The sequence below is a fragment of the Musca autumnalis genome, unplaced genomic scaffold, assembly GCF_047663935.1.
Source record: "Musca autumnalis isolate F117 unplaced genomic scaffold, ASM4766393v1 scaffold_4, whole genome shotgun sequence".
Lineage (NCBI taxonomy): Eukaryota > Metazoa > Arthropoda > Insecta > Diptera > Muscidae > Musca > Musca autumnalis.
In genome coordinates, this window is record NW_027411977.1 from 26,949,314 (window position 1) to 26,964,057 (window position 14,744).

At 37.2% G+C, this 14,744-nt stretch overlaps 1 protein-coding gene across 2 annotated transcripts in view; it reads right to left on the bottom strand.

The window, feature by feature from the left end:
- Positions 1-5,357: 5,357 nt before the first annotated feature.
- The window catches only part of Cpr65Ay (Cuticular protein 65Ay), a 111,654-nt gene continuing 102,267 nt past the window's right edge, over positions 5,358-14,744 (bottom strand). The window contains exons 1-3 of one of the 2 annotated variants that reach the window (XM_073985502.1): positions 5,866-5,947; positions 5,652-5,755; positions 5,358-5,593 (exon numbers count right to left, since the gene is read on the bottom strand). In XM_073985502.1, coding sequence (XP_073841603.1) covers positions 5,365-5,593; positions 5,652-5,755; positions 5,866-5,880 — 348 coding nt within the window. In that variant the 5' untranslated portion in view covers positions 5,881-5,947 and the 3' untranslated portion in view covers positions 5,358-5,364. Of the gene's footprint in view, positions 5,594-5,651; positions 5,756-5,865; positions 5,948-14,744 lie in introns of those variants that run through there. The other variant, XM_073985504.1, reaches the window with a different exon arrangement.

Genomic DNA, 14,744 nt, shown 5'->3' on the forward strand with positions numbered 1-14,744 from the left:
TTAAAAATGTTGCAGTGTAATTATTATTAATTTATGTTGAGTTTTACTAATGTTGTGAGCATTTGTGAGTCTCGACATTTTTTTTAGAATTCAGGGGAAAGTCTCTAGTTTACGATTAAAAAAAGTCCAGCTGCCCCCATCTGCCACCCTCTAAGTTATTCCTCTTACACCACGCCGTTAAAATCGTCAAAATTCCGAAAATCGGGAGGTACGTTAATATGGGAGTTATACCTAAACTTGGACCTATACTGAACATTTTTGGCAAGGAGGTATTTTGCTCACTCAGAACTCAAAATGCAAAATCGGTTGGAAAATGTGGGTAAAATCGTCAAAATTTCGAAAATCGGGAGGTACGTTTATATAGGGGCTGTACCTAAACGTAGACTTATATATATTTTTGCATGGAGGTATTTGGTTCACTTAGAACTCAAAATGCCAAATTACAGCCAAATCAGTTGGAAAATTTCGCTAAAATTGTCAAAATACCGAAAATCTGAGGGTACATTTATATGGCGGATATACATAAACGTGGACCTATATTGAATATTTTTTGCAAGGAGGTAGTTTATTCACTCAGAACTCAAAATGCAAAATAACATCCAAATCGGTTGGTTAATTTGGCCAAAATCGTCAAAATACCACAAATCGGGCGGTACCTTTCTGTGGGAGCTATACCCAAATATGGACATACATCCACTAAAAATGGTTTTATAACTTTTTGGCTTGTTATAAACCTACGTTTAAAATTTGGAGGTGGCACTCTTTTCCATAAAAGTTAGACCACTATGCGATGGTCCTCTCCATCTGGTACATACACTAAAAATTTCAAACATTCAACATAAAACTAGTGCACACGATAACTCTCGGAATAACCAATTTGGTCCATACTTTCGACATAGTAATAATTCTACCAGACAAAGATCACGTTCTAATCTGAACTATATCGACCCACTTCTTCGGGTACCTCCCATACGAAATTTCCGAAAAATGCTGTCTAAGACTTGCTCTCGAATCGTTCTGATTTTTTAATATCTTATACCCTAGACAGACGGCAGCGTTAATTTGCATTAATAACTGTATTTAATTTTGGCCTGACAGACGACAGTTTCTGCATTTACGAAACAGCTGATTGCTGTTTTGTTGTTGTTTGCAATGTATTTTTTGTTTTCCTTGTGTCTCAGAGCATGAATATGCTCTCTCCTCCATATGAATATGGGCTCTCTTCTACGGCATTGCCATATTGAAATACCTAAATGCCTTTTAAATGCAGCTCGATTTTGTGCATTAAGAATATGGATAATGCACGAATTAATTTGAATTAAGGCAGTTAATGCAAATTAACTCTGCCGTCTGTCTAGGGTATTAGTCCGTCTGTCTGTCTGGCTGGTGCGCACAATAACTCTCGAACGAAGCAACCGATCGGGACCTAAATTTGATATTCGTAGTTTTTTTCCAAACTTAGTTTAAGTTCGAAGATGGTTCACATCGATCCAATCCTTCCGGTATCTCGACCACAAAAGTTCAAAATTTTCACTAAAATGGTGCGCACAATAACCCTCGAAGGGAGCAACCGAATTGGTCATAGCTTTGCATACTTCCAGGCATAGATCGGGTTCGAATATGTATTATATCGATTCACTACTTCCCTCCTTCTGGATCGTTTTGAACAATTTTTCAGAAGGTTGTCCAAGAAACCTTAACGGCACCATGTAAACTGGCAAATCCGCAATGTAACTCTCCAGAGTTTTTGATTGGTCCAAACTTTACACATCGTATTATTTAATCCAGTTATGTATCAATACCCTCAGCATTTATGCTAACGAGGGTATATACACTTTCATACGAGCAAAATGTGCCTCATCGAAATAATGGTTTTAGACCCCAAGTATGTTTGGACGAAATTCGTTTCACACAATTTGGAGCTGATTTAGTCATGTCCGTCAGTCTGTATGTCTTGCTGGCTGGAGCGCACGATAACTCGCGAACGGATATGCCGATCGGTCCAAAATTTGGCCTTCGTAATATTTTGCCTAAACTTATTTTAAGTTCGAAGATGGGTAATATTGGTTCATTCCTTCCGGTACCTCATCCACAAATATTCGAAAATGATCGGAAAATTTCTGCGCACAATAACTCTTGAAGGGTGTAACCGACTTGGTCAATACTTTGCACATTGTGAAAATTTAGCCAGACTTAAATGAGGTTCGAATATGGACTCATAGGTCTACTCCTTCGGTAAGTCTCACACAAAATTTCGGAAAAGTTCAGTTTAAGACCTGGTTCGAATCAAAATTGTTCGAAAAAAATTGTGCGCACGATTAATCTTCAAGTGAGTGACATCCTAATACATCTACCAAATATGGATCAGGTTTTAATATGAACTATGTTTGTCCACTCCTTCGGGAGTTCACTTTAAGACCAGTTACTGTAACTACTTTACTCATTGTTTATTTTACAACAATTAAATTTTTTTGTTTTGTTGTTCATACAAAAACAAAAGAAATTTTAACAACTTTTCAATTGATAAAATTTACAGACTAGGCCTACTGCTCTCGAATATCTTCATTTCTGTTGAAGCAACTTGCTGCCGCAATTACAAGGGGCAAGTCCATACTTCTTGAGAAAACAGCCCGAATGTTGTAAAAGCCCCTATGTCACCATATGTAGTCGCTGGAGAGCACGATAACTCTCGAACTGATCAACCGATTTGGTCCAAAAAAATTTGGCCAAACTTAGTTTCAGTTCGTGGATGGGCAACAACTTCCGGTACTTTCCCCCCATATTTAAAAAAGGCTTTTAAATGGTATGCACAATATCTCTTGAACGGGGCAACCAATTTGGTCCAAATTTTGCATCTCCTAATATTTCGTACAAATTTAGTTTAACTTCTAAAATGGCCGATACCGAGATACCCTACCTCCCCCACAAAAGTTCAGCATTTGTGTCTAATTGCAGTTTTGGGTTTGTTCGAATATCCTTTGGAAATGTATACCGATGCTGTTCGTTGTGGTCCTTTTTACAGCCCTATTACGTTTTCCGTGGACAAGTCCATGCTTCCTGGCATACTGGTCCATAAGTTATACGATGACCCCCTGAATTGACTAGTGGGCGCGAAATATCTATCGAAAAGATATGACTCTCAAAATAAGATCCACTTCCATAAATGACTATGTCGGTCCATTCTTTGAAGTACCTCCTCCGCAACACTTTTGAACTTAAGTCCAAATTTCTGTCGACAAGTTCAAATGTCCAAAAAGGGCACCAAAAAATTCTGAAAAGACCCTGAATAAATTCGATATGTCTGTAGATGAAACTTTCAATTCACGTAGGCTGACGGTATATTTCTGTCGACAAAGCCGACTGATTGTTAGTTTGTTTTTCCGTTCGTAACGCATTGAAATAAACATTTGCGACCCTAAAAATATATATATTCTTGATCAGGGTAAAATTCTGAGTCGATCTGTGCATGTCCGTCCGTCGGTCTGTGGTAATCACTCTAGCACCCACAAAAATGGAGATTAGACGCTGACATTTTGGGAAGATGCGTCTCTTGTTTGCAGGCTGGTAAAGTTCGATGAGGAGCTATATCGGTCCACGTTTTGGTATAGCCACCATATAACGGTAGCCGCCGATTTCCGATATTTTGACGCTTTTAGCTACATTTTCAGACCGAAGTGGCCATAATTTGACATTTGAGGTTTCTAGTGACCACAAAACTTATACTCCAAAAAAATTGGACATTGGTTCATGTTTTGGTATAGCCCTCATATAACGGTACCTCCTGATTTTCGATATTTTGAGGATTTTAACTACTGTATTTATCTGAACCAGCTGTAATTTGACATTTAAGGTTCTCAGTGGTCACGAAAGTTCTCAACCACAATAAGAAACATAGGACCATGTTTTGGTATAGCCCTCATATAACGGTACCCCCTGATTTCCGATATTTTGAGGATTTTAGCAAACATTTTTAACGGAACCAGCTGCAATTTGACATTTAAGGACCATATTTTGATATAGCCCCCATATAATGGTACCTTCCGATTTTCGGTACAATTTTTAACCGAACTAGCTGCAATTTAACATTTAAGGTTCTCAGTGGCCACGAAAGTTCTCCGCTAAAATCATCAACATAGGTCAATGTTTTTGTATAGCCTCCATATAACTATACCTCCTGATTTTCGGTATTTTGAGGATTTTAGCTACAAATTTTAATCGAACTAGCTGTAATTTGACACATGAGGTTCCTAGTCGTCACAAAATAAAAACTGCCAACCTAGGTCCATATTTTGGTATAGCCCCCATATAACGGTACCTTCCGATATTCGGTATTTTTACTCGTTTTATGGCATTTAAAAACAGGTAGATGATAAACTAGTATTTAATCAATAAATAACCCGATTTAGACCTCAGGAATACTAGTATTCTTAACTAACTTCGTAAGGTTTAGTGTTTCCATGTGGAGACCCTGGGCGTAACTGAACTTACCCCAGCCTACGACAAAACCATGTTACAAAATGTCAATGTAAACCCCTGAGTTAAATAAATATATTTTTCATGGCCTCTAATGAAAAAAAAAAACAATATTGGGTTTGCTTCTTTTCCTTGGCTAAAAATCCGACTGACTTCTTTTCCTTGACTAAAAATCCGACTGATACATTTACTTCTTGGGTCTAATCTTTTCCGAAATATCCCCATTATTTTAATCGATTTTGTTGTAAAATAACATATTGAAATCTGAGAGTTTAGGAATTATTGGCGTTGGGAAACATTTTCTCTATGTTTGGTTATAGCGACTTCAATGTACTGACCACTTCGGAAAGTATTAACCACCTATTGACTCTATTTTAGAGTAATTGGGCATTTTGTTTTCTGTACCTGATTTAAGATGTTTCACAGTTTCTAGCTACTTATAATCTTTCGCTTTACGGTATATTCCACGTCCAGTCATTCCTAATTGCATCCACTGAGTTCTTTGGTTAACCTTTAACATTAAATCCGTCGCAGCACTTGAGCGAACAATAAATATCATATTTCATTTCATTTCTAAACAATCACAAAAATATGACGTGATCCACCATAACATTTCTTTCGATGTTTATAAAAACTTGAAAGCCGGCATAAAAACATGAAAGTATAACTGTTATTTAATTGGAAAATCCCGCTAACCGTCGACTTGTTCTCAATTTTAAAAGGTCTCTATTATATGATCATTATTTGGCTTCACTTCATTCCAGTTTATTATGATTATCACATTATTGTTATTAATATTATTTAATTAATTTAATAATTGCACTATACAAACACTCACACAGACAAACAATAATAAATTAATTTCAACACAGTAAACCTTGATATGAAATTCTAAGGCGTCTCCTTTATTTTGTGGGCAGTTACATAGGGTTGGAAGCCATTCTTGTTAGCCTTGTATTTAACGGTATATTCATAACCATCGGCTGAAATATAACTATAACCACCACGAATTTCTACCGGATCCTCAGTTGTGCTGTCTTTCTGGCCATCGTTCACGGCATTTGAGGTTTTATTGAATTTGATGTCCTCTACGCGTTGATAACCGTTTTTAGTTTTGAAACTGAAAAAAAAAAATAAAATTCAAATATTTCTAATTATTTTTGGAAATTCTTTTTTACCCAAAATGAAATTGACTTTCTCCATTTCCATTAGTGGTCACAGCAGCATTGGAAACCTGCAGCAGGCTGTATATGATGGCCAAGGTCACCACAATAAATGTTAACTGGAATTATTATTTTTGTTTTTAATTTTCAATATTTAGAAATTTATTTTTAGTTCTTATTAATCTCCAAGAAAACTTGTCTATCCAAATAGCCTCAGCCGCCAACTTACTGTTAAAGATTTCATTTGTTTGATAAAATTCTGTGTTTTCTCCAGCGATAATATTCTACTCTTCTGTTCTGTAGCGTGTGCAAAAAACAACTGATTTTAGCATCAAGAATTTGATACTGGCCTAGCCAATAATATTTATAACGATGATTGTCTTATTATTGGCTAATGATGATGATGAGTTTGCTGCTGATTATCATTTCAAAACTTCTTAATTTATTTGTTTATTCGGTGGTGGAAGCTGTTGTTCTTCTTTTGAAATAATTCTGAGGTTTAGTTTCACATTGTTGTTTTTTATTTGTAAGTGATGCAAAACGGCTAGAAAAAAATATTGGAATTTTTGTTGAGAATATGAAACGCCCTACACCGCACTTTTTCAAGCCGCCACTTATGATAAGTCAGTAATATTTTGCAAATTACTTAGTTAACAGCAAATTACTTAATCATAAAAATTCTCCTTTCACAGTGTTTGTCCCTCAATTCCTGCAGAATGTACATACTTATCCCAGCAAAATGTTCGATGCCAAAGATGCTATTCAAGAATGGGTGCAAGTGAAATGGAATGTCATTTTTTCAGCATCTTCACTCATTCTTTTTACAAGAGCGTGACCCCCAAAAGATGCAATTCATTTTCAGATCCTAAGCATGTCATCTTTACTAACATGATGGAATGGCATCTTCAACAATTCTTTGGCATGGCATCTATACCAATCCTTTGGCATGCCATCTTAACCAATTCCCAAGAATAGCATTTTCACTAATCTTTGGCATGTCATTTTCACCAACCCTTTGGCATGTAATGGAAAATGCTGTATTGAAAAATGATTTTCATTTTTTTTATTTTATTAATTCAAAGGAATTAATGAAATAACTATAATTTATTTATCATCATAAAGTTTACATCTATAATTGCAGTTAATATGTATGTATTCTCATTTTTCTGTTTAATATGACTCTGGGTCTATCAGTCGTAAGAATGTGGCTATTTCGCTATTTATATGGTTTGTAACTACAAAGCTGCAAACTTAACATTCTTAACCGGATTGTTAGGGCAATTGAAAAGGAGCAGTGTATCGTGGGGGCCTGTGCTGTATGCGGTGCCATCAGTACTTGCCCTATAGGAATTTTGACGTCTGGACCATCCCGAGCGTATTGACCCAAAACTACTCTGGTTTGTCCTGACAGCTGGCGCTTCTCAACTGCGATAGATGGTGGATGTTCTCCAAGGACCGCATTTACACGATAACTGTTTACTGCATCTGCGACATTCGTGTGAATGCTACTTAAACCTGGCTGAAAGGCTTGTTGATCTAGAGGTTCTCTCTTGTGACGTTAGACTTCTCTTTCTAGATTATGAGCACGGCTTGCTCTGAGTGAGTCCTCTGCTAATATGGAGATGGCCTTCAGCGCAGTTGTCGTGTTGCTTGCGGATCCTATGCTATTGATCGGCAACTGGAAAGTTATTTCTGATGCTGGAAGAACTATAGCCACAAGGGTCCTTGCTACGGGCGACAAAAGCGAAATCGGTTTGTAAGATTCACCTTTGCTGGCATCCTTTTCGGGCTTCAGTAGATGGCCTATTTTCCAGACTTCGGGAACGATGTGTTTGGCAAGCGACAGGTTGTAAATTTAAGTGAGAAACATGACTTCCGGCCGTCCAAGCTATTGCAGTCTAAACACCGCCGCTGCACGCAACAGAGTTTACTTCCTCCGCAACAGGTTTTGATTCATCTTACAAAAGGATTTTACTTCCATCAGTGCAGATTTCGACATTAACTCCAACTGCAGATTACTATTTCGTGAATTTTATTTTACAAGGTTTTGGAAATTTTTGTTGTTTTCTAGGGATCTACAAATCGACTTGTTGAGCAGGGTTCTCTAGAGCAGGCAAGGAAACTTTTATAATTGGTATGTTCCTTTACTTTTAACAAGTAAAAAAGTATCAGTCGGCTTTGCCGACAGAGATATACCCTCAGCCTGATAAAATTGAAACACTTTTTTTCACAAAAAACGTATGTATTTAGGGGGTTTCAAAATTGTGGTCGTATGAACCGACAAAAATGTTGATTAGGATTAAAGTTCAAAAAATGTACGGAAGAGGTACTTAAAGGAATGGACCGACATAGACCATGGGGGTGCCATAGGGGGTTTTTACACCATTCGGGCTGTTTTCTCAAAAAGTATGGACTTGCCCCTGAAACAACTTTTACCATCATAATTGAGGCAGCGAATGTAAGTTGCTTCAACAAAAATCAAAGTGATTCAATAGCAGGTCTTAAAGTGAACTTATCCAAAATTTTGTGTGGGAAGTACGGGATGGAGTGAACAAATATAGTCCATATTCGAAAATGATCTATATCTGGTAGATATTATGAGAATGTGTAAAGTATGGACCAAATCGGTCACTCCCATCAAGAGTTATCGTGGTCCAATTTTTCCGAACATTTTTGAACTTTTGTGGGGTAGGTACCTGAAGGAGTGGACAGATATGGCTTATGGTTTGTTTTTCAACTTTCAGGCAATTTTTTCAGGAAGTATGGACTTGCCCCTGAGGAAACTTGTACCTTCGTATAGGGGACAGTGAATACAAGATGTTACAACAAAAACCAAGGCGATTCGAGAGCAGGTCCTAAACTTAACTTTTCCGAAATTTTGTGTGGGAGGTACTCGAAGGAGTTTACCGATTGAGTCTATATTGGAACCTCATCTAAGTCTGGTAGAAATTTCATAATGTGCAAAGTATGGACCAAATCGGTTACTTCCTTCAAGAGTTATCGTACGTACAAATTTTCCGAACATTTTCGAACTTTTGTGGGGGAAGTATCGGAAGGAGTGGACCGATATAATCCATCTTTGAACTTGAACTATGTTTGGACAAAATATTACGAAAGCCAAATTTTGGACCGAATCGGCAGATCCGTTCGAGAGTTATATTGCGCTCCAACCATTACACACGGTGTCAGAGGGTTTTTTGTAACTTTCAGGCTATTTTCTCAGGAAGTATGGACTTGCCCCTAATGAAACTTACAGCGTCATATAGATGACAGCGAATACAACTTGCGTAAACAAAAATCAAAGCGATTCGAGGCCTGATCCTAAACTGAACTTTTCCGAAATTTTGTGTGGGAGGTACCCGAAGGAGTGGACCGATTGAGTCCATATTGGAACCACATCTAAGTTTGGTAGAAATTACACGATGTGCAAAGTATGGACCAAATCGGTTATTCCCTACAAGAGTTATCGTGCGCACAAGTTTTGCGACAATTTTTGAACATTTGTGGGGGAGGTACCTAAAGGAGTGGACCTATATGGCCCATCTTCGAACTTAAATCGAATCTGGACAAAATATTTCGATACCCAAAATTTGAACCGAATCGATTGATCCGTTCGAGAGTTATCGTGCGCACCAGCCAGCCAGACAGACCGACAGACAGACAGACAGACGGACGGACATTGCTAGATCTACTCAAAATTGTCTGAAACGGATATCGTACAAACATACTTGGGGTCTAAAACCATTATTTCTATGAGGCACATTTTTGGTCGTATCAAAGTGTAAATACCCTCTTTAGCCTAAAGGCTGAGGGTATAAAAATGGCAATTGTTGCAAAAATGGTGAAAGTGGTGAACTGCTCTCATATAAATTGTATGCTTTTAAAAGTAAGGAAACACTTTGCGGGTAACTGGTAACCTCAGGCACGTAAAGGAACACGATTAATACCAAAGAGTGCAGTCCGACTCTACTTTTAGCTCAATGATTGGGACTTCCTAGCATAATAAATCTTACATTGCTTTAAAGTACATATTTAGATACTTAAAGAATATGTACATACATGTGTAAAAATAAAAACACAAAATTCATCTCTATTGGATCGATGGAATGGGTTCAAATGCTAAGGAAAAGATCGGATCTATCACGACTTCCTTTGAATTGGTTCAAATGCTGATGAAAAGATCGGATCTTTCATGACTTCCTTCGAATGGGTTCAAATGCTGATGAAAAGATCGGATCTTTCACGACTTCATTTTAACCAATGCAAAAGATCAAGTGAAATCATGGCATCTCATGGAACCACTTCCATAAAATTTTTCTGGGTATAGTACTTTTATATATAACCGGAGTAACAAAGCCACTGGATTTTAAATGTCAATTCCATTACATATACGTCAAAGAAATCATGATAATGAAGGTTAACCCCAAAAAAGGTCTAATATAAACAGCATATTACTTATGTGGCCCCATGCCACAGAGGTCTAAAAACACTGTAACAAAAATATTGTAGTCCTAGGTCCAAGTTTTCGCGTGGTTTCCATGTAACGAATCTTCCTGAATTGAAGTATTTTACTGTTACTAATACATTTTTCCATCGAATTTGCTGTAATCCGGTACCAGAAATTCTTATTGCAAACTCAACCTTCCCGCGAAAATTGTGAGAATTGGTCCATGATTTGGTATACTCCCATAGGGCTTTTTTATCGAGCCTACGAATAACATAATATCGCTGTAAACAGGGCCACTAGGAAAACCTTCGGTAAAAATGTCCAAAGGATCCTCGAACCACACAAATATGTTGAACATTTGTGTGGGTGGCACCACAACGATTGGACAGATATGTCCCAAATGTGAACATAAACTAAGTTCCGACAATATTTAGAGATCCAAATTTTGGACCAAATCGGTTGTTACGTCTATGAAAAATCGCTTTTGTGGGGGAGGGAACCTATAAGCATCACCTTCGAATTTCATCTAAAAAATATTACAATATCCAAAGTGTGGACGAACGCAGTATTCGGTTCGAGCCCCCCAGCCATATGGTGCCATAGGGGTTTTTTACAACTTTCGGACTGTTTTCTCAAGAAGTATGGAGTTGCCCCTGAAAAACCTTTTACTGCAGCAAATGCAAGTTGCTTCAACAAAAATCAAAGTGATTTGAGAACAGGTCTTAAAGTGAATGTATCCAAAATTTTGTGTATGAGGTACCCGAAGGAGTGGACAAAGATAGTCCATATTCGAACCTGATCTATATCTGGTAGATATTTTAGGATGTGTAAAGTATGGACCAAATCGGTCACTCTCATCAAGAGTTATCGTGCGCACTATTTTTCCGAACATTTTTGAACTTTTGTGGGGGAGGTACCTGAAGGAGTGGACCAATATGGTTTATCTTCGAACTTAAACTTAGTTTGCACAAAATGTTACGAAGACAAAATTGTTTACCAAATTGGCAGATCCGTTCGAGAGTTATCTTGCGCCCCAACCACTACACACGATGTCATAGGGCTTTTTTGTAACTTTCAGGCTATTTTTTTTTCAAGAAGTATGGACTTGCCCTTGATGAAACTTATACCGTTATATGGGGGGCAGTGAATACAACTTGCTACAACAAAAATCAAGGCGATTCGTGAACAGGTCCTAAATATAACTTTTCCGAAATTTTGTGTGGGAGATACCCGAAGGAGTGGACCGATTGAGTCCATATGGAACCCCATCTAAGACTGGTAGAAATTTCACGATGTGCAAAGTATGCACCAAATCGGTTGCTTCCTTCAGGAGTTATCGTGTGCACAAATTTTCCGAACATTTTCGAACTTTGTGGGGGAGGTAACGGAAGAAGTTGACCGATACAACCCATCTGCGAACTTAAACTATGTTTTGACAAAATATTACGAAAACCAAACTTTGGACCGAATCGGTTCATCCGTTCGAGAGTTATCGTGCGCTCCAGCCAGCCAGACAGACGGACATGGTTAAATCAACTCCAGATTGCCTGAAACTGATTCGTCCAAAAATACTTGGGGTCGAAAACCATTATTTTAGTTAACATAAATGCTGAGGGTATAAAAATTATAACTTCTGATTGGAACTGTAAATTTTATATTTCATATCCAAATTATAGTATATATAAATATAAATATCTCAAATATATAAATATTTCAAACGGTGTAAGAAATACACATACACAAACATGCAAAATTGTTCACAGCCAACATCGGGCCACAAAGGGTTAAACTTATGGTCGTTCTGAAAGTAATTTTCACAGTTGCTTTGGATGTTATCAATTTAGCTTTACTAGGCGTTTACACCAGACAGTTTGTCTTCAAATACAACTCTGATTTACTAAAACATACAACTGTCCATCATTTTTTCACAGATAGTCGGGTTAACAAATTTTTGAAATTTTTGTAAAAAATAAGTGAGATAATAGGTCTGTACGATAACTTCGCAAGTGAAAAGTACTTGCAAGGACTCAGCAAATTCTCAGCAACGTCTCTCCACCAATTTTACTCTCTCGAAGCTAAAAATTTGCAGATTGTTATCGAACAGCAATTTACAAAAACTTGCATGAAGTCAGTTGATTTGAATAAGAAGTTGGCGGAAAAGATTAAATAAATAAATAATAAAATAAAAAAGTAGTCACCACAAACTACAAAATAAGTTATTTTATTTACATTATCGTTTTCCATAATTTATTTAATAATTTTTCCATTTTGTATTTCTATTTATTTTAATAACCAAACGTTTGTTTATGTTTTTGCCAAGAAGTCGGCCATAAAACATTCGAATTTAAATCAGCCGATCAAACTTGCAAGTTCTTATATGAAAAATGTTCCTTGCAAAAACTTGTAAACAAAACTCTCCAAAGCTCTCCAAATTTCTCTCACTATTTTCTCCAAATTCGCTCTTTTACTTTACAAGTTTGTTATCGAACAGCATTTTGTAAATGTTTGTGCAAATTTGTACAAACTTTTGGGTTATCGTACAGACCTAATAATTGAAATGTGCTGTAAACAAAAGAACAAGAACAAAAAAAAAATTATGTGAATGGAAAACAAAAAGAAATCGATGATTTTCATTCATAATTTTACAACTGTTTTTGCAGTAGTCGGGACGTCTAAGTCACACAAGCAAATTTTGGGATTTTGACAGTCAATACATGAAGTCAACTATTCTTCCTGTAAAGCAACACAATAAGATGCTTTCGTTGCAGTACCTGCTTGGATGTTATCGTGTGAGCCTTCCCAATCACCATCTTGTGGGTAGGCCCGGCCCGGCCCATTCAGGGAGATCAGGAAGGATATCCATGCTCCTTTTTAACTGCCCCGCCAAACCTACCCATCTAACTCCAGTGGATCTGTGGCTACATCCCATCGAAGCAGCCACTTTTCTGGAACTGGAGATAGACCCAGAGCCAGATTGAACAGAGGAACGAACAAATAAACATAACAAAAACACTGTTACAACAACAACAACTATCCTGTTATGTTATGGAAGTATGGACTTGTCTCTCAAAAAAACTTTTACCATCGTAATTGAGACAGCGAATGCAAGTTGCTTTAACAAAAATCAAAGTGATTCAATATCAGGTCTTAAAGTAAACTTATCCGAAATTTTGTGTGGGAGGTACCGGATGGAGTGGACAAATCTAGTCCATATTTAAACCTGATCTATATCTGCTTGATATATTATATGTGTAAAGACCAATTCGGCCACTCCCTTCAAGAGTTACAGTACGAACAATTTTTCCAAATATTTTTGAACTTTTGTGGGGGAGGTACCTGAAGGAGTTGACCGATATGGCTTATCTTCAAACTTAAACTATGTTTGGACAAAATATTACTAAGGCAAAATTTTGGACAGAATCGGCAGATCCGTTCGAGAGTTATCTTACGCTCCAACCACCACACACAGTGTCATAGGGGTTTATTTGCTAATTTCAGGCTATTTTCTCAGGAAATGTGGACTTGTCGTATGGAGGGCAGTGAATACAAGTTGCTAAAACAAAAATCAATGTGATTCGAGAGATGGCCCTAAACTGAACATTTCCGAAAATTTGTGTGGGAGGTACCCGCAGGAGTGGACCATATTGAACTATGTCTGGTACACATTTCACGATGGGCAAAGTATGGACCAAATCGGCTACTCCCTTCAAGAGTTATCGTGCGCACAAATTTTCCGAACATTTTCGAACTTTTGTGGGGGAGGTACCAGAAGGAGTGGACCCATATAGCCCATCTTCGAACTTAAACTAAGTTTGGGTAAAATATTACGAAAGCCAAAATTTGAACCGAATCCGGTTATCGTGCGCTCCAACCAGACAGACAAACAGACAGACGGACGGACATTGCTAAATCGACTCCAAATTGTCTGAAACACATTTCGTCCAAACATACTTGGGGTCTAAAACAATTATTTCGATGGGGCACATTTTGCCCGTATGAAAGTGTACATACCCTCGTTAGCATAAATGCTGAGGGTATAAAAACATACATTATAATGCAAAATTAAAAAATTCAAAAGTTTGACATTCACTATAAATTCCACAGGATCCGCTAGTCCTATTTTGATAGCATTTTTACTAAAAATTTTTTAGATGTCGAACAACGAATAAATAAAATATCTAAATCCGTTAAAAAGTTACAGAATTTGAGCAGGAAAAAACGATTTTGAATCACTGTGCGACATGTCGAATATAGTAAAACACAACTTGTAGAGAAGTTTTACATAGCTGAAACACTCAGGAAATGTATGAAATCCCGTTTACTTGTGTAGGGTATGCAGAAATCATCAATGAAGCTGCTTAGCTGTTTATTAGCTTAAGGGGGGCAATACAATGCTTAAGGCCCAATGCCTGTAGTACAAAAAAGTTATGAAATACAAACTTAGAGATATATGATTGCGTGACTCAGATTATAACGTCACACAAAGATTATGGCAAGCACGTCAACTTATGTATATTTTATGTACGGGTATTTGAACATCGTTAAGTCTTAAGAGTTTGATTAATGATGAAAAGAAGTAATTGAAGTTTTAAGTGGAATACTAGAAGAAGAATTCATTGATTTAAATACTTCTATTAAAAGTGGAACACTTATTACAGAGT